The 23833-nt window shown below is 42.0% G+C and overlaps 1 protein-coding gene across 2 annotated transcripts in view; it reads right to left on the bottom strand.

Annotated features, from left to right (window-relative positions):
* The window catches only part of Cry1 (cryptochrome circadian regulator 1), a 60250-nt gene extending 36932 nt beyond the window's left edge, over window positions 1-23318 (bottom strand). Inside the window, exon 1 of one of the 2 annotated variants that reach the window (XM_051139720.1) lies at window positions 22458-23318. In XM_051139720.1, the coding sequence (XP_050995677.1) occupies window positions 22458-22615 (158 nt within the window). In that variant the 5' untranslated portion in view covers window positions 22616-23318. The remainder of the gene's footprint in view (window positions 1-22457) is intronic. The other variant, XM_051139721.1, reaches the window with a different exon arrangement.
* Between the last annotated feature and the right edge of the window lie 515 nt (window positions 23319-23833).

Here is a 23833-nt window from a genome sequence, read left to right as displayed (position 1 = left end):
GAAAGATGTAAAATTTAGCCTTGAGTAGACAGAGTAAAATAGCAAATTCACAGTGGGCAACAGTGGTGTGATCAGAGTGCAGCCTGATTAAAGAAAGCAAATATAGCAATGCTAAGTCAGCTATGTCAGTTACCATATATACTCTGAGGCAATGTGATAGGAGACCATTGTGCTAGTTTTTCCTAAGTTTTCTTTTCTATGTGTGAGCATGTGTATGTATGTATGTAAGTGTCTGGTGTCCATGGGAACAAAAGAGGGCACTAGATCTCCTGGAATTGGACTTACAGACAGTAGTGAACTCCCATGTGGGCACTGGGAACTGAACTTGGGTCCTTTGCAAGAGCTCAAAGGACTCTTAACCACTCAGCCATCTCTCCAGTCCCAAGAACACCATTTTAATAGGACATTTTCCCTAATCCTATATTTCCAGTCTAACCATGAAACAGGAAATCACACAAACCCAAACTTAGGTCCATTTTCCAAAATATAGAAGGTCATTAAAATGTAGACAAATCTGAGAAGTTGCTATACAACAGAGGAAGGAGATATTTAACCAGATTCAATGTTGTACTTCATATGAAATTCTAGGACAGAAAAAAAAAAAAAAAAAAAAAAACCCACAACCCAATCGTGAAATCTGAATAACGCCTAGACTTTAGTGAGTAAAGTAGTCTCTCAGTTTTGACAAGAAAAAATATTAATATTAGAGGGGACTGGAGATAGCACAGCAGTTTTCTATATTATTTAGCATACTTTCTACATGTCTAACATAATTCAAAGTAAGTTTTATTGACAAATATCTTTCCTGAGAATGTGTCATCTCATTGAAAGTCAAGGAATTTAAATGACAGAAAACACTCGAAATACAGCATTGCATTTAAAGTAGAGCCAGGTTTGCAGTAATCTGAGTTACCAAATGTCTATCTATGCTTCTCTATGCCCCTCCAAAGGAATGCATGTGACTCCCACCCCCATACAAACATGCATGCACAAATACCAAATCCTTTCAGATTCTTAACGTCAATACATGCTACAAAAATTACACCAAAAGTTCCACAGAAAATCAATCACAAAACAGAGAAGAATAAATTGAGTTGCAAATTGAGAGATCTGAAAGTAGCTGAGAACTTTTTAGAACTCATGAAGGGTATTACTTCAACAAAAACATGAAACAAGGTAACAAATAGACAGGTTTAGGTAGGTTGTTTGGAGAAGGGAAGAGTTGGAAGAAATGAAAAAAAAAAACAAAAACCCAAAGAGATATGGAGGGGGGTGAGATTATGGAGACAGTAATTTAGAAAATGCTTAGATCTGAAAAATAATGAAGATACACCTAAAGCTTACTGACTGCAACTTAAGTAGTACTGACTGTGTGAGTCTGTCTGTTTTCCCTCACTACATCCAAATGTCTGAGACAACCAACTTCATAAAGAGCAGCAGTGTATTTAGATCGTAATTTTAGAGGCTGGAGTATCGACTGGACAGCCCGAGTGGTTTGGGCTTCTGTGCAATGGAAGATGACGGGACTGTAGAGGGAAGTGAGTCACATCTGTAGCTGGGAGGCAGAAAGAATGAAAGGACGAATGTGGATCTACGGTCCCGTAGAGAGCAAGCCACTAATGACCAGAGGACTTCCTAGGAGGCACCACCTCCCCTAGGGGTCCACAATCTCGCCACAGCATCTACCTTGGATCCAGTCTTCAGCCATGCAATGTTGGGGAACACACAACCCAATGTCTAAACAATGATAGGAGCTTAGAAGAAAATATATCAGCTTAAATACTTACTAGAAAAGGAGACTTTAAATTAAGTTAGAAAACAGCAGGAACTCCTAAAAAAGTAGAAAAGGGAAATTATAAAGATGTGAAAGCAGAACACAAATTCAGAATAGAAAAAAGGTCAAAGTTATCACATGAAGAAAGTCATATAAGCAGTAGTAGAAAAGTAATATAAAAAATATGGTAGTTCATGCCTACAATCCTAGTACTTAGGAGCTGAGTGAAGACAGTTACTATGAGTTTGAGGCCAGCCTGGCCTACAGAGTGAGACCCTGTCTCAAAAAACAAAATAAAGTAAAATAAACTCTGGTAAGAGTAATTAAGAAAACAAGAGAGGGCAAAACAAGCAATATTAAGAGGGGGAAAGGCGTACTCTCAGATATTACAATACAGTATGAAGAAGTGTTATGCAGATAAATTAATACTTAAAGGCCCGTCCGTGGGAGATGGCTTACTCAGCAGACAAGAGGATGCAGTCTGATCCAGGTATCCATGTAAACGTCAGACAACCCCATGCTGTGGAGGTGGAGACAAGGGCATCTCTGGGCCTTGCTCATCACCCTGTCTAACTGAATTGGTAAGCTTCAAGTTCAGTGAGAGACCCTGTCTCAAAAACTAAAATGGAAAACAACTTGAAAAGACCCTGGACCGCTGGCCTCCATATTGTACATATATGATATGCATACCAACACAAACTCAAGTGCAAAAAGAACACAATAAATAATTCTAATAGCTATTAAGAAAATTGAAGTCAGGGGTGGTGGCACACACTGAGGCAAGAAAACTATTGAGACACTGGACCAGTGTGGGTTATATAGTAAGTAGGGGGCAGGCCAGGACTACATAGCCAAGCAAAACAACAAACAATCAAAGCTGGCATGGCAGTGCATTCCTATAATCCTACCGCTCAGAAGACAGAGACAGAAGGGCCAGGAATTCAAGGTCAGGCTGGCCTGCATGAGACTGTCACAAAAAACTAGGGTTGGGAAGGTGGGGATTAATAGTTTAAAAGTCACAAAGAAATTAAGTAATGGATAATTTTACAGAGGTTCTTGTTTCATAAAGAGAAGAGATCAAAAACTAAAATTTCCTTATTCCTCTTTGATCTAAAAAAAAACTCCACAGCTATTTATAATCTAGAAACCATAATCCTTGTCTAATTTTAGACACTCCTGCGCTGTGGCTCCACAAAGTCAGGCTGAATCAAGTGTAATATACACTCTAGACTTTAGAGGGCTTATATATAACTAAATAGCTTCTGCCTAACATGCTCTTAAAAGCATGCTGTCCTAGATCTAAATCTGATGTTTGTTGTTGTCTAACAGTCTTATTTGGCCTTCAGATTAATAACTTAAAAAATTATACTTACAAAGCCCCCATAACCAGCACATGCTAACTACTCAGGTGTGATGAGGAGTTGAGTCACATAACCAACTATCCATTCAACATCTACCAAAAACTCACTGAGAGATAATTCTGTATCACACACTAATGTGGTCCCTGGTGATAGATGAAGAAACAACAGCGCATGTCTAGTGTCACAAAGCTTGCATGTTAGAAAGTGTCTGCCACTATCAGGCAGGAATCTCTTTACATACTCTTAGTAAAGCTTCGTGTAAGTACTTCTTAGGTTCCTAATAATGGAAAATGAGGGATGTAAAATCTAGTAAAATTTCTTATATTAAAGTGGCAAAATGAGGACATTAAACCCTGTCTGTTTGGCATAAATTCCAACCTCTTGAGGCATCACAGTATATGTTAATGGTTTGAACTTCCATAAAGAAGTAAAAAACAGAGTAAGGGGATATAGATGTGGGGGTACAATTTTATCCAGCATGCTGCTCAGTTTTCACCATGTAACAAATACCTGAAGTAAGTTCAGTCCTAAAAGGAAAGCCTTTCTTTGGGCTCACAGGTTTGGCGGGTTCGGTCCATGATCAATAGAGCTGCTGCTTTTGTTGCTGTTGTTGGTACAGCAGCACACCATGGCAGAAATGTGTGGCTGCAACAAAACTGCTTTCTCAATGATCTAAAAACAAGAGTGGAAGAGGAAGAGACTGGAAAGATCCATGGCTCCACAGTCCTCTTCAAAAGCATACCCCCAGTATGGGAAATAATTGACTCTGGACCCCAAACTCTTAAAATGTTTAATCAACTTGCACAGTACCTGGCTGAGGACAAAATCTTTTACATAAAGGGCAGCCTTTGGGCCACATTCCAGACACAGCTGAGCCACACAAGGGTTTACTAATGATATGCCACTGACAATTCAGACACCTGCTTTAGAAGGTGGCTTCAGAATATCTTCTGCCAAATATCCGTATCTCAGCACTAACTCTACTCTTCCTTCAACTACTTAAGCAAAGCTTAACTTACTTGTTGGAATATGACAGACAGGCTTGTGCTGCAGAAGGTACCAAATCGTGACTTTTTAGCTTGCTTATCCTGTAGCTCCAGGCAGTTACCCTCTAAATAGTAGTAGCTTTACCGTCTCAGTTGCTTTCATCTACTGGGCTCTGTAATTTTGATCCATGGAGCCGCCTTCATAGCAGGGAAGAAGCAGAGAAGAACACAGGGGACTTTATAGTGCCTCAGCAAAGCATATCCTCACATAGTTCAGTCCGTACACAGAGCATAGCCTTGACAGATGCAGAGAAAGCTGAGGAGTGAGTAGGGTCAGAAAGAGAAACTGGATAATGCCAAGCCCCATGCCAGCGTCCTTACTTCTCTCTCTTCCTAGCCCCACTGTGGCAAGTCGCACCAGTTTGCCTTTAAATACAACTGCTGCACTTACAGAACACCACAGACAAGGTGAATCATTACGAAGTTCTTTGGGTTGTCCCAGAGTGAGAGCAGGGGCACATGTGGTCAGAGCCGTCTAGCTGGACAGTAACATGGCAACAAGCTAGCAAACACATGGCAGACAGAAGAATTGGGCAGAACTCACCCTTTTATCTGGAGTCAACTCTCAGATAGCCTACTCTGAAACAGAGCCTTAATTAATTCATGAGGGAGACAGGCACAGGCCCTCATCACCTCTTAAGGTTCTAGTTAATACTGTCACAAAGTTAATGAAATTTCAATAGGAGCTTTGGCAGAAACACGTTCAAACCATGACACCTAGGATGAACAAGAACCAAATGGAGTCGATGTATTCCAAGGTCTTTATGTTGTCAGAGAAGAAGTAAAAATATTATTTATATTGGCTTTGAGCAGTCAGTTATGTTTGTTGTTGTTTTTAGGTACCCACCAGAAGAACACTAAAACAACACTGAAATAAATTATAACCATTATAGAATAAAGGAAAATAGTATAATTAAAAAGTTTTTCTTAGAGAAATATAGCTTAAAATAGATTCTGGCAAGGACAAGAATGAAGGGAATGTTCATGAATTGAGGCAACATGGCATCGCATCAAGTGAAACAATCCAGATAGACTAGACAGTATGTGGGGGCTAAAGAGGCTGGTTCCACAGAGGCATAGAGGAGACTAATGGCCACCAGAAGTTAGGAAGGAGAAAGGAAGAGAGGACAGAGGAAGACTGGAAAACCGGTATCAAAGAACAGCTACATAGAAGCAACAGCCCTAGTGTGTAGGTGGGTGTCTATAGCTTATAATAATTATTATGTAGTTCATAAAGAGCTAAAGGGGAAGAATCTAAAGGGTCTCAACATAAAGAAATAAAAAATGTTAAACACGATAAATATAGTAATACAATTTGATTATTTTATACTGCATACCTGTATAGTGATTAGGGACTATTATGTCAATTAATTATTTAATTGAAAGAGGCTAACGTAAAACACTTTACTACATAAAATAGAGCCTGTAGATACAAAATATAAAGAATATATAAAAATATAGTAAAAACACTGAATACATACAAATGGATTTCTAAAATGAGAAAAGAGAACAAATCAGGAATGAATTTAAAAAGGTAACAGCTAAAACATTTTCTAAACTGACAAAAGACATCAATACAGAGGTTCAGAAAGGTGGACACTTCCATAAGGAATATAAAGTAATGTACAACTTACCATTTAAAATATTGTACAGCACCAGAGACAGGGAATATTTAAAGCCAGATAAAGATGGTATGTCATTTTCATAGAATTAATATTGGGAGCAGCAGCTGATGACACACTTCTAGTATGTGGGGGATATTAACTGTTACCTCTAGTCCTACACCACAGTGTAAAGGAAGCTGGGATCTGGTACGAAAGGGATATTTTTGAGCACCAAAAGCTTGTATGCTAAATGCTTGAGTACCAACTTGTCGAGCTATTAGGAGGCAAGAGAATTTTCTGGAGCTAGGGCCTGGTCACAGAAGGACTACTAAGCACTAAGGGGTCACTTGTGACCTGATCTCTCCTCCTCTCCCTCTTGTGGCTTCCTAGACGCTGTGCGGTCATCAAGCACTTCTGCACTAACACACATTCCCATCATGCCATTCAACATGGGTCCAATCCATGGAGCCACACAACTGTGAACTGAAATCTATAAGGCCATGAGCTAAAGTACAACCTTTCTTCTCTAGTTGATTCTCAGTATTTTGTGAAACTCTACTGCACAATCTTCAGACAAAAGGAAGGAACTTGCCCCTAGACCCTCCACTACAGTGAACTCTGAAGTCAGGCCAGATCAAAGTATAGTATCCAAAGTGGAAGATGTGACATGCGCGGAGGAATGACGAGCACAGAACGTGGCAAGGTATGTACAGAGTCATCGCTGGCCTTACAAATGATGAGAAGGCCAAAATGACTAGAAATATAATACACACCAGAAGGGGGTGAATTAGTGTACAATTTAAATGTAGGTTACTACCCAATAAAGGATAAATTATTGATTAGCTATAGGCATGGATCTATATGCACTATTAATAAACAGTGAATAGTTAAAAGAATGCATACATTCCAAAGTAATAAAGAGATATTAATAAAACTTAAATAAATAAATAAAAAAAAATTAAAATAACAAAACAGAAAGCAGCAGCAGAACAGGAGTAACAACAACAACACCCCTATAAAATAAGATGATTACGTAGGGATGTAAAGATGGCCTAGCAGTTAAAAGTACTTGCTGCTCTTGCAGAGGACCAGGGTTCCATTCCCAGCACCTACATGCAGTGCAAAACTAACTGCAACTCCAGTTCAGTGTACCCAATACCCTCTTCTAGCCTCCCTGGGCACTGCACATACATGGTGCACAGACATATATGCAGGCAAAAACCCCATATGTTGTGGGAGTTTTGGTTTATATGGAAACATGTTTTTATTTTAAACCTAGGTGTGAGATATGGGGACTGCTCCAGTTTGTTACGGTTGATAGCAGCCTCCTGAGAGGGCACAGGATCTTAGTCAGCTGTGAACTGCCTTGTGCAGGGCACAGTCTTTGTCACTGAGGATAAAAACCAGACCCAGAGAGACACTGGGGCTCCAAGAAAGAAGGCTGCTGGGGTTCTCCCCTTCTGCTCCTGGTGGCTGTTAACGCAGTATGACAGAAGTTGGACAGATCCTGAAATGGAGACTGGACTTGCCTCAAGGAACCCCACAACCCTAAACAGCAAGTAGCAGCTAAAGAAAACTATGCCCCCTCTCCCCACTGACTCTCCTACCTGGTGTTGGGGTGTTGGAAGGGATTTGGGTAGAATAGGGAGAAAGAGATTAAATGAACCCAAAGTAAAAATAGACTTTAAAAATATGCCAACACTCATACATGTAAAATGTATAAATAAATAATTTTTAAAGGATGACATATAAATCCAAATGCCTTGGTAATAACATAAACAGGCTGAAGAAGCGCTTTACTCAAAATAAAAACTATTCAAATAACTGATAAAAATGGAAAAGCATGCTATTCACAAGAACGTCTAAAATATAAGAGCCTAGAAAGGATGAAAAATAAAATATAAAATTTTGTTATAAAACTATCAAAGACCTTGCTATAGTGGTATTAATTATAAATGTAACAGAATTTAAAGCAATATACTATAAAGTTCACAATAATAGACAGCAGAAAAAATATCATCTATTTTATATATACAACTATAATTCATAATAACAAAAACAAAATGCTTCAATTTATGGGGTATTACATTATAATAACATTTCTGATACTATAATCTCAAATGTGTAAGGTAACAGTCAACAGAGCTTCACATCCAGATCCATGACTCTAGGGATTTTTGCCAATAGTAACTGACTGAGGCGCTAATCCTCATTGCCTACTTTGACTGGACTTAGAATCACCTAGGAGACTGTGAGACATATCTGGGTGCAGCTGTAAGGGCACTTCTAGCAATGATTAAGTGATGAGGAAGACCCGGCCTGAATACAGGGGATGCTATCCCACGGCATGAAAGGGAAAGAACTGCTGGCATTCCCTCTCTCCTTCTGCCTTCCAGCACATGAACTGCTCTGCCATGCCCTCTTGCACGATGGACTACACCTCAGCAACCAGCCCCTCCCTTAAGTTGTTTCTGTCAGGATTCAGTCATGATAATGAGAAAATACAGAGATAAGCACACCAAAAACCAGTAGGGAAGATCTGGATAATACATGACAACTCTAGCCTAACTGTAAAAAAAGAAAAGAAAAGAAAAGAAAAAAATCAAAGACTATCCTCCTCATAGCCACTGTGTGTATCTTGAATACATATGGTATATACACAGGCCATTTTATCTGAGTATATATTTGATCATTAAAAGTCAAACATTTGTCAAAGAACTGAAATAATATACAGCATATTTTATAACTTCTTGTATTTAAGCTGAAAAATAGTATTAGAAGTTAACTAGAAGACCTTATAATGTTATAAATATTTTAAGTATATAATCAAGAAAACGTTTCTAAATTGCTAATCAAAGGAAACAGCTATGGTAACTTTAGAAAGTTATTTGGAACTTCTTAGCAATGAAACTGTCACATAAGGGGACCGTCAGCTACAACTAACTGTAAAGGCAAGGAGAGGGACACTCATTACCAAAGTGCTGACCCCAGTAAAGCAGAAAGGCTAAAACCACATTGAGCATAAGAGGCTATTTCAAGCCTAAGTAACTGCAGCACTTCAGAGTATGAAGATGTATATAACAATGAAAAAAGAGGTCACGGGGAGGATCTGGGGGAAAAGGAAAACATTATCAAAATATATGAAAACTAATTTTTCCAATAAACAAAGGAAAAAAAGAGGCCATAAATTTTGAAAGAGGGCAAAAATGAGAATATGGGAGGATTTGGGGAGAGAAAGGGGAAAATGATATAATTATATTATAATCTCAAAAAGTAAAAGAATTAATTACAAATTTAATATAAAAAGGAAAATGCAAAGAAATAATATATACATTTAAGCCTATATATTAACATATATAGATGGTATTTACATACGCAAAGGTTAAATGTATTCTATTTTATGTAAGAACCAAGGTTATTCAGTCAATCTTCTTACTGAAACAGAAATTAAAATAGATGAATAAAATATCTTCCTAAAAGCAGCTAAGAGCTAACAGACAATAGGAATCACTGTGATGGTCTGAATAGGCATGCCCCCACAGACTCATGCGTTTGAATGCTTGGCCATAGGGAGTGGCACTATTAGGAGGCGTGGCCTTGTTGGAGGAAGTGTGTCACTGTGTGGGTGGGCTGTGAGGTCTCCTATGCTCAAGCTACACCCAGTGTGGGAGCTTCCTGCTGCTGCCTGTGGATCAGGATGTAGAACTCTCAGCTCCTTCTCCAGTGCCACGTCTGCCTGAACAGCACCACGACCCACCATAGTGATAGTGGACTAAACCTCTGAAACTGAGCCAGCCCCAACTTGTAAGAGTTGCTGTGGTCATGGTGTCTCTTCACAGCAATACAACCCGAACTGAGACAGTCAACAAACAAATTAGTAAACAAACATGTCAAAAAACAAAACAAACAAACAAACAAACAAACAAAACCATGTCATCAGCTTCTCTCCAATTGGAGTGCTGATCCTAGGGAGCGTGAACTGTTCTGATGGCTTCACAGTGCAAGGGGACAGACATCAGGGCTCAGTACCAGAGTAAGACATAAAATCTAATGAAGACATTGTGAAGCATTAGGTCAACAGTCCCAAAAGGCCACACATACATAGTAAGGAAGGGGTGAGGTAGAAATATCCCCCCTCCACACACACTTTAAGGTGAGGTCTCCTTGGCTCTTTGAGTAAAGGGGGAGGGGCAAGCTGGAAAGCACTGATCAACCCCTGAGTGGATGTGCAGGCCAAATTTAAATTTTCACTTTGTTGCAAGAAAACTTAAAATGCCCTGGAGTGGACTCAGTGATTCTACTACCTCTAAGAAGCTTAAACTCTCTCGAGAAACACACCTTCTGTATCTCTGTATGTTTCCACAATTTTTCAAAGACTGTATGAAAATTTTCAATGTGGCTCTACGGGGTAGGTGTAGATGACAGTTTACCTCTAAAGGAATAATCATTCTTGATAGTAACAAAGGAATTTAAGAGGACATAGTATTTTTAATAAGCTGAAAACAAACCCATCAACATAAAAGTTCTATATTCATCAAAACAGCCTTCAATAATTAAGACAAATACATGAGATATTTTTGATAAAAAGCATTTTTCTTCAAAAGATGTCACTGAAGAACATTCTAAATTGTATGTTTCAGGCACAAGTGAGGAGATTACAGATGATTACAAGGTATGCAAGAAAAGATAAAAAGAAAGAAAATCACTGGATTCATACTTTCCACATACTTACAATGCAGGAGGAAATAACTACAAAACACCCAACACACTCTAAAGTACTGTACAATATTTAATGATGCTTCTGTAAGCAAGATTAAAAAATATGAACTGAAGAGAAAATCATAAAAACTGAATTTTAAAAAAGCTCAAGAAATGCTGAGTAGAAAGATTCCTGAAGGGCCTGTATGTATAGGAAACCATGACACTGGCGGCACTGTGGTAAGATCTGTGTTCTGAGTATGTCCTTGGAGAGTTCCTGTGCTTGACCCTTGGTATCCCTGGGGGTGGAGTGGGGGGGGGGGGAGTGGTGCTGTGGTGCACACATTTAGTCTCAGCACTTGGGAGGTCGAGGCAAATGTATCTCTATGAGTTTGAAGCCAACCTGGTCTACAGATCAAGTTCCAGGACAGCCAGTGCTACACAGAGAAACTCAGTCTAGAAAAACCAAAACCAAACAAAACAAGAGGAAGGCCTTATTAGAAGCTGACTAAGTCTTGGATACTGCACCCTTTGAAGGGGTAACTTTCGCTCTTCTAAGAGCAGGCTGGTTTTCATGAGAGCAGGCCATCACAGAGCAAGGCCACCTGCTGTACTCGGTCTCTTCTGCATGCGGTTATTTCCCTGGCTGCTTTTCACTCAGGTTACAACCTGGGCAGGGAAAACAGGTGACCTGTGAGAACAGCACCGTGTTATTTAGAGGAACTGTGATACAAATAAACCCCTGTCTTTATAGTGTCTAATACTTTATAATAGCAATATAAAACAGACTAAGATTGATAAAGTAGCCAATCAGGAAGCAAAATAATACAACCGTTTAAAAAGGTAGCCTGTCTATCCAATCATGAATGAGAATAATGAGAAAACTGTGATTGACAGTGGGGAAGCAAAAGAATACCTCTTTCTATCCCTAAGAGTTTTCTCATAGGTCCAAAGCCTGAAGATGAGAGAATTAGCTCATAGGCAAGTAAAATTAACAAGAACTTTTATGTGTTAGGAATTTTAAAATAAATTTTAAGTGCAAAAATTGCTAATAATGCTATTTATTTATTGTGTAGCTGTGGTACATGTGTGTGGAAGTCAGATCAACATGGGGTGCCTTGTCCTGTTGCCTGTCTAGCCTCATTCCTTCTCTCCCCAGCAATAGGGTTACAGACATAGCATATGTCTGGCTGTTAATATGGGTGCTACACATCTGAACTCAGGCCTTCATGCTGGACAAGCTCCTTTTACACACTGGCCCACCTCCTCAGCCCCTAGGTCATAGCTTAATCAAGGTTTGTCATAGTCATACTGGGGTAGGGGAAAAGCAGTTTATGAAAGAAACACCAAGCCCCGCCCTAAGTAATTATTTGATAGATGTAGGTCAGAAACTGGAGGTGTATTTTTTTTTTTTTTAAACTTCCTTCAAAACACTGGAAAAGGGCTAGGAGTGAATTTTCTATGGTAAAAGATATGCTCTATTATAGCTGGGATAGCTGTTACCTGGACATATCAATTTATCAAAATCCATCAAGTTATATGCATTTAGGATCCGGAGCAGGCAAATGTAAGCGGCAGTTTGGTACCCTGGGACCACCGTTTGCTATTGCACCACGTACATCTTCTTGTACCTACTTGGCAGCCCAGTTCCTTCAGCTGCGGGTACACACATCCTTCCCTGAGCAATGCAGATCCCAAATCACCATTTACATCCCTAATAACCAACGTGGCAGCTGCTCTGGATGCCACTCTATACTCTGACACTCACAGAGTGTATATATATGGTTCCTCTCTATACTGCTATATTCCCCTCTGTTAATCATTCCATCTCCGTGGGATATGGAGGTGCTTAGTGCTGAGAGGAAGTGGGGTTGAGTAGTTTCAGAATGGAAAGTTTGTGACATGGTGACCTATTTAGGCAGATCCAGATATGGACATCACAGTGGACTTTGATCTCCTGCAGCTAGTTAAATGAAAACTAAGGAGGGCTTTCTCTTTGCAGAAGGAATTACAGAGGGGTTGGAAACAACATGAAGGAGCTGGGGGGGGGGGCAATGAGCAGTTTCTAACTAACCCCTGTGATCATGTAGTCAACACATTAGAACTTCATGAAAGGTTTTGGATTCTCTTTTTTTTTTTCTTTCTTTTTTTCTGAGACAGGGTTTCTCTTTTAGCCCTGGCTGTCCTGGACTCACTTTGTAGAGCAGGCTGGCCTCGAAATCAGAGAGATCCACTTGCTCTGCCTCCCTGAGTGCTGGGTTCACAAGTGTGTACCGCCGCACCCACTGAGACTGAGTTCTAGAACTAAGGAAAGGTCTGCCTACTGGCCCTGGCCTGCGGCCTAAAGTAGCAGAGTGTGAGCAGAATGAAGTCAGAGAGATGCAAAAGAGAATATGCTTTGGAGCTCGTGCTAATGACACCTGCCTGCCCTGCAAGGTGGAAAAGTGACGAGAGCTCTACAGCACACCACCTTGGTTTACTCATGACAGTAAAGATGTGCAAGCTGAGGTCCCCAAGGGAGAAACCAGCTTGCTCCGTGTTCCAGCTTCTACAGGGCTAAGTGACTGAACTGTGTGATGATGGAGGATAAACATGTTACAACAGGCCATAAACAAACTATCTTGGGCTATTTTCAGTCCCTTTGAAAGCAGTCATTGTCTGACGGGAAAGCCTGGTCACTACCAAACCCTTTAAAATGTGTTAACAGACCACCAGTTTCAATCAATCCGATGGCCAAGGATATCACCAGCTGTAATCTGAAACCTCTAAGGACTTTCCTTGCTTACAGTTCACACCAGTGCTTGTTAAATTCCCTAATTTTAATGACTTAATTGTTCTGTAACTAATAAAACTCATATAATTACTTCCACAGTGAAGCAGGGTATTTGGGGCAACTGGAATCTGTGACCTGTGTCCCCAGGCTAGGTCACTCATATTTGGCTGCAGAATAAACTCTTCCCTTTGAGGTGAAAGCTGGGGTTTTGTTTGTTTGTCTTTAAATGACAGATGTAGTATCTAAAGCTCCTTGTGTCCTTGTCATCTTTTTTAAATTTTAATTTAATTTAATTTAATTTTGCTTTGGTGTTTTGGCTACATGTGTGAGGGTGTCAGATTCCCTGGAACTGGAGTTGCAGACCCTTGTGAGCTGCCATGTGGGTGCTGGGAACTAAACCTGGGTCCCTGGGAGAGCAGCCAGTGCTCTTAACTGCTGAGCCATCTCACCATCTCTGTCCTTGTCATCTTACCATCATAAGAGGAAAATACATGAGCTTCCGTTATTTTTTCTTTTCTCCTTCTTTCTTCCTTTTTCTTCTTTTTATTTTGAGGATGGCCTCAAACTCTCAAGATTCCTGCTTCAGCCTCTCAGATGCTAGGTCTACAGGGTGTAACCTCAGTTAACATCAGAGAGTTAACGGGCACAGTCTGAGACTTGCTTCCTCAATAAATGTCTTAACTCAAAGGTATCCCAGGCTCATACTTACTATATATTTACAGAAATCAATCAACTGGTGCATCTTCTTTCACCCTCCCCTCTCCTGCTAGCCCACTTTGTCTCTACAGATGGCTTTATCACTTTCATGTAGAGCCCAATCTTTAATAGCAATAAGGTAATTATGGTAGTTTCTTCCTTATCTATGGTTTCATTCATTATATTCTCAATTACCTAGAGTCAAGAGAGGCCTCAAACATTAAACAGAAATACCAGAAATTTGTGGCTTTTAAATAGCTTTTATTGAACTATATTGTTTAGATTATTCTATTTTATTATTTGTCGCTAATAGTCTCTTAAGCATTATACATATCAGTAGGGTCTGATAAACACACATGGTTATATATTTGGTGGTGTTTTGGGACACCTGGGAACATCTTAGAAAGTATCCCTGTAGATAAGGGAACAAGTGTATTCTTTTCTTTTTTGGTGTTTGGAGGCAAGATTTCTCTGTGTAGCTCTGGCTGATCTGTAACTCTCTGTGGACCAGGCTGGTCTTGAACTGAGAAATGAGTCTGTATCTGTCTCCTGAGTGCTGGGGTTAAAGGTGTGCACAATCACTGCCAGGGTACTATTTTCAACAGCACAGCTCATGGTGCATATCCACTTAGATGCCCTCCTCCCTCTGTGGTGGTAGTACTGAGCATTAAACCTAGGGCAAGGGCTCTACTACTAATCAACCTTGCCCTGCTAAGCAACTGAGAAGGTGATGATATTATTGACCACACCACCACCATTTTATAGTTCAATAAAACAATAATTCTGAAATTTGTATCCATTTATCCCATTGAGCAATTCCTGTATCTTACTTCCTCATGTTCAATTCAATTAGATCTTCCCTCTCCCCGACCCCACCTCCTCTCCTCTGGGAAGGGGCTGTTCACATGTGCTGCACAGGCGTGTGCATGCTTATATGTGTTCATGTCCATGGTCAGCTGTCTTCTAGATCTCTTCTTCATTTATTTGACAGAGAGACTGAGTCTCTCTTTTATGTATGCCTTGGGCCTAAATGAACTCACAGAGCTCCTCCTGCCTCTGTCTCTTGGAGCTGAGATTAAAGGTCTATGCCACCACATCCAGTACTTTATTTTTTAATGCAGGGTTTTTTTACTGAACGTGGAGCTAATCTCTAGGTGTCTGCTTGTCTCCACGCACAAGTGGTATGAAGGCTGGAGATCTAAACTCAGATCTTTCTGATTGTACAACAAGTACTTGAACACCTGAGCCATTTCTGCAACCCCTGTTTTTTGAAAGTCTCATGTGGCTCAGCTAGACTCAGACTCCCTATGTAGTAAGGATGACCTTGAACTCCCCATCTTATTGTCTCCAACTCCCAGGAGCTGGGATTACAGGTGTGTGCCACCATGCTTGGCATTAGATCCTTTTGTTATTAGTTATATAATATGAGCCCATATTTTGTTTTCCTATTCAAACTTTATTTCTCACTCAAACTTCTACCTTTAAATGTGCACGAAGAGATATCTGAAATATTATATACCATTTAACATGTTATTTCTGATTGACAGATTTAAGTTTTTAAGCCTCTATGTACTAATATGATTTGCTTGGCTTCTGTTATAAAGAGTACATTTTTACAAAAAAAATTATTTTAAAGTCTCTAACGTCATCTAAATCTTACGACTATTTAGAAAGCGAAAGGCTAGCTAGAGTAGTGGGTGGTGTGTGTCTATAACCCAGGACTCAGATGTTTAGAGCAGGAGGGTTGCCATAATGTCAACCTAATAAGATAGAAAGAAATATGTTAATAGGTTTGTTTATCCTATTGAGGGTAAGGTCACAGACACTGCTTAATTCTTACTTGTATAGAAGATAAAATTAGGTCCAAATACACTGCTAGAAATTTAAAGTAAACATTTCATTTTACCAAAAAGGCCAATAAAAGTAGAAAAAGAAAAATATGGATGAAAAGAGGCAAGAATAAAATTCTGAAGACAGCAATAACAATAAATGTGAAGGGAATCATATTTTGCTATCAAAGGCTAAAAACTCAAAGCAGGTTATTCATCTATGATATAGAGGAGTCATTCAAGCTGGACCTGGTAACATGGGCCTAAAACTGTAGCCACTTGGAAGGCTGAAGGAGGAAGGTTCAACGGTCAATGAAAACCTCACCGACTTTGTGAGATCCTATCTCAGAAAATTAGGATGAGGGCTGGGGGTGTTGCTCAGCCATACAGTATGTGTCTAGCTTGTGTGACGCTCTGCTTTCAATCCCCAATACTGCTTCCTGACAACCCCCCCCCCCAAATAAAAGACCAGGAAGAGGAACTAGCATTCGAAGGAAAAAGAAAGCCAAAGATAAATCAGATAAACAAGGACAATACCATTCAAAGCCAAAAGTACTCACATAAGGAGTAAACTACAGAAGTATTTGTAAGCCACAGTCCATAGGATGGATGCATACAGTTCATTGCTTGCTTCTGTGCGGACTGTAAGCTAAAAGCCATTTTTATATTTTTAAAGAGTTGCATAAAAATATGAAAGAGATCCGACTTATGGTTTACAAAGCCTGATACACACACTTTGCATGTCCTTTAAGAAAAAAGTTATTGTCTTTGGTCATTTTGTGCAATTATAAAAGAATCATCTAAGACTAGGAAATTCATAATTTATAGAAAGTTTGTGTACAGTCAAAAAAGGATGTCCAAGACCCAGGACCCAGCATTGGAGAGTGCCTCCTTGCTTTATTGTTCCATGGGAGGAAATAGAAAGGTATGAACACAAGAAAAGAAACCATTTCTAGTATCACAGCCCTTATGGCTAACCACCTCTTAAAGCATCTTGTCACACTGAGGGTTATATGTCCATCCAACACATGAACAGTAGGGAATGTGTTCAAACCAAAGCAGCTGCCAACTTCGCCTATTCAATTAGTTAGATGGACAAAAGGTGTGAGACAGCATGATTAATAATTCTCTGATGCACAGAGGCCTCTGTATGTTAAGAAAATCACACTTTTATTATATATACTGCTGTCACTTAGCATGTCCAGTAAGTTTTTTCTTTAGTGAGTTGATATTGGCTTATATAACTTTCATATGATTACACTAATTTGCCAATCTTTTATTTTTGTTTTCAGGGATATATATTAGAAAGAGGTTTTCCACTTCAACAGTATTTTGTTCTTGTTTAAATATTTTACTTCTGACTTTACATTTTAAGTTGCAAGAAATTAGCTTTCCCAAGACACTTCTGAGATCATGAGAAAATGACAAAGCTCTAACAGCAAGACAGCAGAGCTGATATAAATGGAGGGAGTTTGTGAGGTGTTGGACCGAGAGGAAGGAGAAGGAGGGCGGTGAGCAGGAGTGGGTGACGGGGCTTTGGAAGACCCTGAAACTCTTCTTGCTGGAGAGACTCAAGCTGTATTCTGCTGGACCCCTGAGGAACACTCACAACTGATGCAAACCTACTACCTCACACCTCCCTCACCCTACACTGTTAGAGAACAGAGCCTGGGCGAAGAATACAGCACACTGTTGTCTCTGCATCTAAATGCTGCTTTTCGGCAGTTACCTACTACCTTTGGCTCTGACTACCTTCCCACTCCCTCTTCAGAGATGATCCCTGAACCCCAAGGAGAACAAAGAAAAGGAGGCTTTTTAAAATGGGTACTGCTGAACTATACATCACCCCCAATTTTCTGTAATTTAGATTAAGAAACACCTTACCCAGCCGCACTTCTGAACTGCTACTGTGTGCCCCTGGGAATTTCACATCCACGGCCATCTCATCTACAGACAGCAGTAACTCTCCTTTCCCTTCGAGTCTGTGGTCCTCACATTGCACACATCTCTGGCATGTGGCTCTGGCCAGAGCCGTTACCCTGCTCCAGGCTTGACAGCTTGTAACATTACCCACCAAACAAGAGGCTTTGAGTTGCTTTTCCGTATCACCAAGTATCCTTTTGTTTCTGGCTCAGAACTAGTTTTTATGAATAAGTCATGCTGGATTTTATTAAGTGTTTTCAACATCTCTGGAAATGATTTTTTTCTTTGATCTATTTACTTATATTAATAATCAACAATTTACAAGAGTATATTTCCAGTACTGAATTATCCTTGCATTCTTGAGATGAATCTAAGGTAGTCTTCAAAAGTATTTCTATATTCTCTTTAACAAATCTTTATGTGGGTTCCTTTTATTTACTGTGTTTAGAAACCATCTGTAGAACACTGACTTACGTGTTCTCAGAACCCTGAAGGGTTGCTGTTTCCTCTGGGTTGGGCCTGGTTGTCCCTTTTTTAGAGCTGAACAGACCACAAGACCTCATAAGATCTGGCTATTAACACTCCTCCAGAGACAGAGAGTAGGGGGTCACAAGGTTCATGAGACCCTCACCATGGCCACCCTCTTCCTAAGGATATAAAGAAGCAAACAAGTGACTGGGGTGGGACTTCCTGCTGACATGGCTATCTGAGTTGACCATGCTCCTGTAAATACATCCATTGGTTCAACAGGCTGGATTAGGCGGAACCCTTTCCTTGTTTTGTCAATGCCCTCTGAGAAGTCAGTAGATGTCACTTTACATCTCTCTGGAAAGTCACTCAATAAACCTATGAAACTATCTAGACCCTGGACCTCATGTTTTTTGTAAAGGTGATTCTTTTAATATTACTATTATTTACTATTTTTATAGGAAGTTGTTTTTCCTCCCTCCCTCCTTTCGACCACATCTTGCAATGGAGTACACGCTGCCCTCTAACTTTCAGCAGTCTTCCTGCCTCAGCCTCCTGGGTCCTGGATTACAGAAGTGTACCATCATGCTGGGTGATGACCAATAAAACAGAAAAGCAGCTAGTAAACCCTAGACCCAAAAAAGAGAAACCTTAATGCTTGTTAGCAAGATGCTAACAACTGGAAAGTAAGAGTTTAAATGTGCTATGTATTGCAGGAATACATATAAAAATAAAAGTTGCAGATTAAGTGTAGATATTTGAAAAATATGAAGTTAAATAATCAAACTAGAAAAATATATCAAACATGATCTATACGTTTCCTACTGAACTCATATACTAGAAGGAAAAATGGGTAAGCATATAGGTAGATTTGTAGATTTAGTTATGAAAAATTAAGGTTTTATATGTGATAGCTTCAATTATGAAGTTAAAGTTTAAATGATAAAACTAATGTATTCATTGAAAAAATTTTAATTTTCTTTTCTGAACTAGCCTTTAAAATAGTTCAGGCTGACCTCAAAATCACTAAGCAGCTAAGGGTGAGTACCTGAGTCTCCTGTCCTTTATCTCCCAAGTCCTAGGTTACAGGCATGTACCATCACACCTGGCTAGCAAGTTTTCTCAGTTGCAAATTTAAGATATGTATTACAGGCTGGAGCGATGACTCAGTGGTTAAGAGCACTGTCTGTTCTTCCAAAGGACCCGGTTTCAATTCTCAGCACCCACATGGCAGCTCACAAACTGTAACTCCAGTTCCAAGGGATCTGACACCTCACACTAATGTGCACAAAATAACATTAAATAAATTATTTTTTTAATATATGTATTACTGGGCTGGAGAGATGCCTCAGAGATTAAGAGCACTGGTTTCTCTTCCAGAGGTCCTGAGTTCAATTCCCAGCAACCACATGATAGCTCACAAACATCTATAATGAGATCTGGTGCCCTCTTCTGGCAGGCAGGCATACATGCAGGCAGACTACAAACCAAATCTTTTTTAAAAATATTTTTTTTTTTACTTAGATACATTACTATCTAAGTCTTAAATAAAGTAGCTGCTTCATTTTTAAACACTAGATCTGTAAGAAAAAATGAACCAATAAATATCAGGTGACTACTACACTATAAAGAATGCAGACTCCCCCACAATACCCTACAGTTTCTTTCCTCACTTCCTTTAGGTTTATGTTTTCAGGCTGCTTTATATTTCTCTCCAATTACACCACACACACACACACACACACACACACACACACACACACACACACTTCTACAAGAATGGAAGATCCTCAACGACAGCAAGGATTCACTGCTGTAAATTCCTAGAAAAATAGGGAATCAATTTTTGATGTAATGAAAATTCTAGCATCCCTTCTTCAGGAAGATACAGTCTGCTAAATGGAAAAGAAATGAATACATATTACGTCTGCTAGGGTCTGAATGCTGCATTTCCAATCTCTAAAATTCTTATGATACAGCCCTAACCTCTAATGTGATGGTGTCATGGGGCAATCAAGTCAGCAGATCTTGCCCTTAGGAGTGTGGCAATTCCCATGATCAGACCTGTGAGAGTCTTTTCAATTCCTCCACAATGTGAGAACATATAGAACATGCCCTCTAGGATGTAAAATGCCCTTGCTAGATATCAGATCTACTGGTGCGTTGATCTTGCACTTCTCAGCCCCTAGTACTGAGAGGTACGTCTTTTATTTGTGGTTTCCTTGATCTAAGGTGTTGTTATAGCAGCCCAAGCCAGCTAATGATGACAAACATTCATTTACAAGAGCAGTTCATCCTAAGCATGTGTAGGAAGGAACATCAAACAAACGGTGTCAGAGTTCAGAAGACTATATCATCCAAGATCAGATAATGAAGGTACCACAGGAAAAAGTGACACCTGGGCTGAGTCCTGGAGAGGCAAGTAGACTTTTTAAAGTTCACGGTTTAATGACTATTCATGGAGGTGTGCAGACAAAAAAAGCTATGTGCCCATAGCTGTACCTTCCCAAGCCCCCAGTTTCCCCAGGACTCAGTCGCCACTAAACTGCTCTCTGTGTCTTTGCCCGTCGTTGTGGACAGCTCATATAAGCACAGCCATGCAATGTATGAAGCTTGATGACTAGTTTCTTTCACCTAGCATGCTTTCATGGTTCATGTTTTACTGCACTTATCAATATTTCATCCCTTTATGGCCAAGTAGCTGGTACATGGATATACCACATCACGGCGCCCAGCAATCAGCTGGTGGACATGTGGGTTGTTTTCACCTTTTGACTATGGTGATATAGCTCCTTTTGACCATGCTCAACCCCACAGGCAACTTGCCAGCCCATCCTGTGCTAGCCATTTTCTCATCTTCCACCTGGATAAATGAAAGTCACCCAAGTGGTTTCTCCACTTCCTGTCCATCTCCAATGCTCTCGATTCACTGTGTTCTCAGAACCGCAACCTGAGGAAATGTTTTTTTAACGTAAGCCAGATCCCGTCACTTCTCTACTCGCACTCCTATAGTCCCTGCCACTTTACTGAGTAAAGTCACAGCCCTTAGTAACTATTATCAGGCTCTGCTCATCTGGCGCTGTTGTTATGACTCTGACTTCATCACCGGCTACTTTCCCACTCATCTTGCCCTCATCATCCCGGTTGGCTGTTCCTTCCAAAGGTCAAGCACATTCTCGACCCAGCCTTTCCTGGAAAGTTCTTCCTGTAGGTAGCTGAATCCACCAAGTCTTTCGAATCTGCTATCACCTTCGCCATTAATTTTCACATTAACCAACACCACCACCACCCCCACCCCCCCACCCCACCCCCGCGCCATGGTTCCGAGTACAGAACTTCACACTTACTAGGTGCAGTCCTCGTCCAGGGAGCTATAGCTCCGTACAGCTGACGTTATTTTACATTCTGGCCCCGCCCCCACCCCCGTCTGCCTTCTCTTTTTCTTTGCGGCACTTCTCAGATCCTAAAAAGACTACATCTAGGTTTTCCTTTCTCCGACGTTAGCCCGAAGACGACAGACTTTTCGCTCATACGCTATCGCTCACGTTCAAAGCTACGCCTGGCGCGTAAGCTACCAACACATCTGCTGAACTAACGCTTTCATTTCATTCAGGCACACAAGCATCTATTCTGCTCCCCCGCCCTCTCCCCCAACAGCTCATTTCCAGTGGCGATTCCCTAGAAGGATTATACGCTGCCTCGAAAGAAAAACTGTGCTTTATCTTGTCAACCACAAGGAGGAGTTGAGAGAGAGAGAGAGAAAGAGAGAGAGAGAGAGAGAGAGAGAGAGAGAGAGAGAGAGAGGAGGAGAGAGAGAGAGAGAGAGAGAGAGAGAAAGAGAGAGAGAGAGAGAGAGATGGGCAAAGAGAAATCTGGTAATTCTTTCCCTTGTTTTTCCTCCTCTAACCTCAAGGGGGAAGAAATCTGGATCCGACTATAATAAATGAATGGTTTTTCTCCACACTATGAGTTACCTAGACACACACGTCAACATTAAAGATTACAACCCTTTCATAGGCCGAAGGAATCGAGGCCATTCAGGTCTAGGAGTGCTTAATTCTACTGGTGATTTTTTCACAGATCAGGGAGAGTTCCCATCAACGCAGCCCCATAACTTCCCGGTGAAGGCCAAGATGTTCTAGGTCGCCAGTATTAACTCTGTACTTTTTCATATCGACCACATTCACAATTCTCAAACGGTGACAGCAATTCGGTCCCTGACACTAGCTCATCGGCACCGGGTTCGCGTCTACCGCGATCCATTTCCCAAGCGCTTCGGACTCACCGCCACCTGTTGATGCCCACGTTGGAAGAGCCGGCGAACCAGGGGTCGAGGATGTAGACGCAGCGGATGGTGTCGGCGCCCTGGATGCACTCCTTCAGGGCGGGATTGTCGTGGAGCCGGAGTCCCTTTCGGAACCAGTGCACGGCGTTCACCCCCATGCCCAGGGCGCGGCGGGTCACCCCGACTTCCTTTACCGAGAGGCTTCAAGGGAGAAAAGCCGGGCTCATAACCGACACCTGCGCTTCCAGGAGAACCTCCGCACGCGAGGGGTCGGGAAAGGGCGGCAGAGAGGGGACGGGAGGAGGCGACGCCGAGGCAGGGCGCGGAGGCGGCGAGCGTGCAGCTGGCAGATGAATGGAGGCTGCCGAGGCGCCTGGGTCCACGCGCGATGTCCTTTAAGAGCCCGCTCCCAGCGTCCCGAGGACACGCATACCTTCCAGGGCCTGCGACCCCCGGAGCGTAAGCGAGCGCGCTGGGCTCGAGCCGCCACGACGGCCCGAGCTGGCCGCAGCAGCCCCGGGAAGCTCGTCACGGAAACCTCGCCCTACCGAGGCGGCCCGGGAGGAGACGGCGGCGCGCCCGAAACGGCCTCCACGGGTGTCCACGGCCTCCGCGCGACGCGGCCTGTGCGCCCCGGAGTAGGCAGCGAGCTTGGATAGCGCGGGTTAGAGCTCCAGGCCGCTGGACGCTCGCCGGGCCGGTCACCGGTCCCGAGGCTGCCCGGGTGACTCCGCCGCGTCAGCGGCCTCGGCCCCGCCCCCGGCCTCTCATTGGTCGGCAGGCGCCCCACGTGACCACCGGCACCTCACGTTTCTGAAGTGTGTTTACTACGCTGGCTCGGACCCCGGCTCGAGCCGCGCCCGCTGGTGCTTCCCGACCCGCGGCGATCGCTGGACGCTCGTGACCTACGTTCTCGCGCGGGAGCCTGGCTCGCAGCCTCTGCGGGTCTCCCTCAGCCCCAGGACGCTCGCGGGGGGCCACAGGCCGCGGGGAGGGGAAGGGGAGGAGGCGGAGTGCCGCTCCCCGGGGCCGGGGACCGCCTCCATTGGCTGAGGCTCGCGGGGACCCGGATGAGCACGGGGCTGCGGGGAGCTCGCGGGCGCGCGCTCTGCTGGGCACGGCGCGCGTGCGCCCTCGCGGTGTAATCGGAGGGGGTCAGGGGACGGGAGCGCGCTCAGGAAGGTCTAGGGCCAGTTGGGTGAACCCCGAGTGTTAATCGCGGAGCTGAATGAGAGGCACTGTAGGAGGAGCCACCGCCGAGTTTCAAACCTCGGTTAATCCGAGTTCCCTTGCTGGGGAAGGAGCGTAAAACATCCCCGTTAGCCTTTTTTTTTTTTTTCCCCTTTTTTCTTTCCTTTTTTGTTTGTTTGGCGCTG

Source organism: Acomys russatus, chromosome 31 (assembly GCF_903995435.1).
Source record: "Acomys russatus chromosome 31, mAcoRus1.1, whole genome shotgun sequence".
NCBI lineage: Eukaryota > Metazoa > Chordata > Mammalia > Rodentia > Muridae > Acomys > Acomys russatus.
Note: the sequence above shows the minus strand (reverse complement) of the source record. Positions and strands in the feature narration are given on the sequence as shown.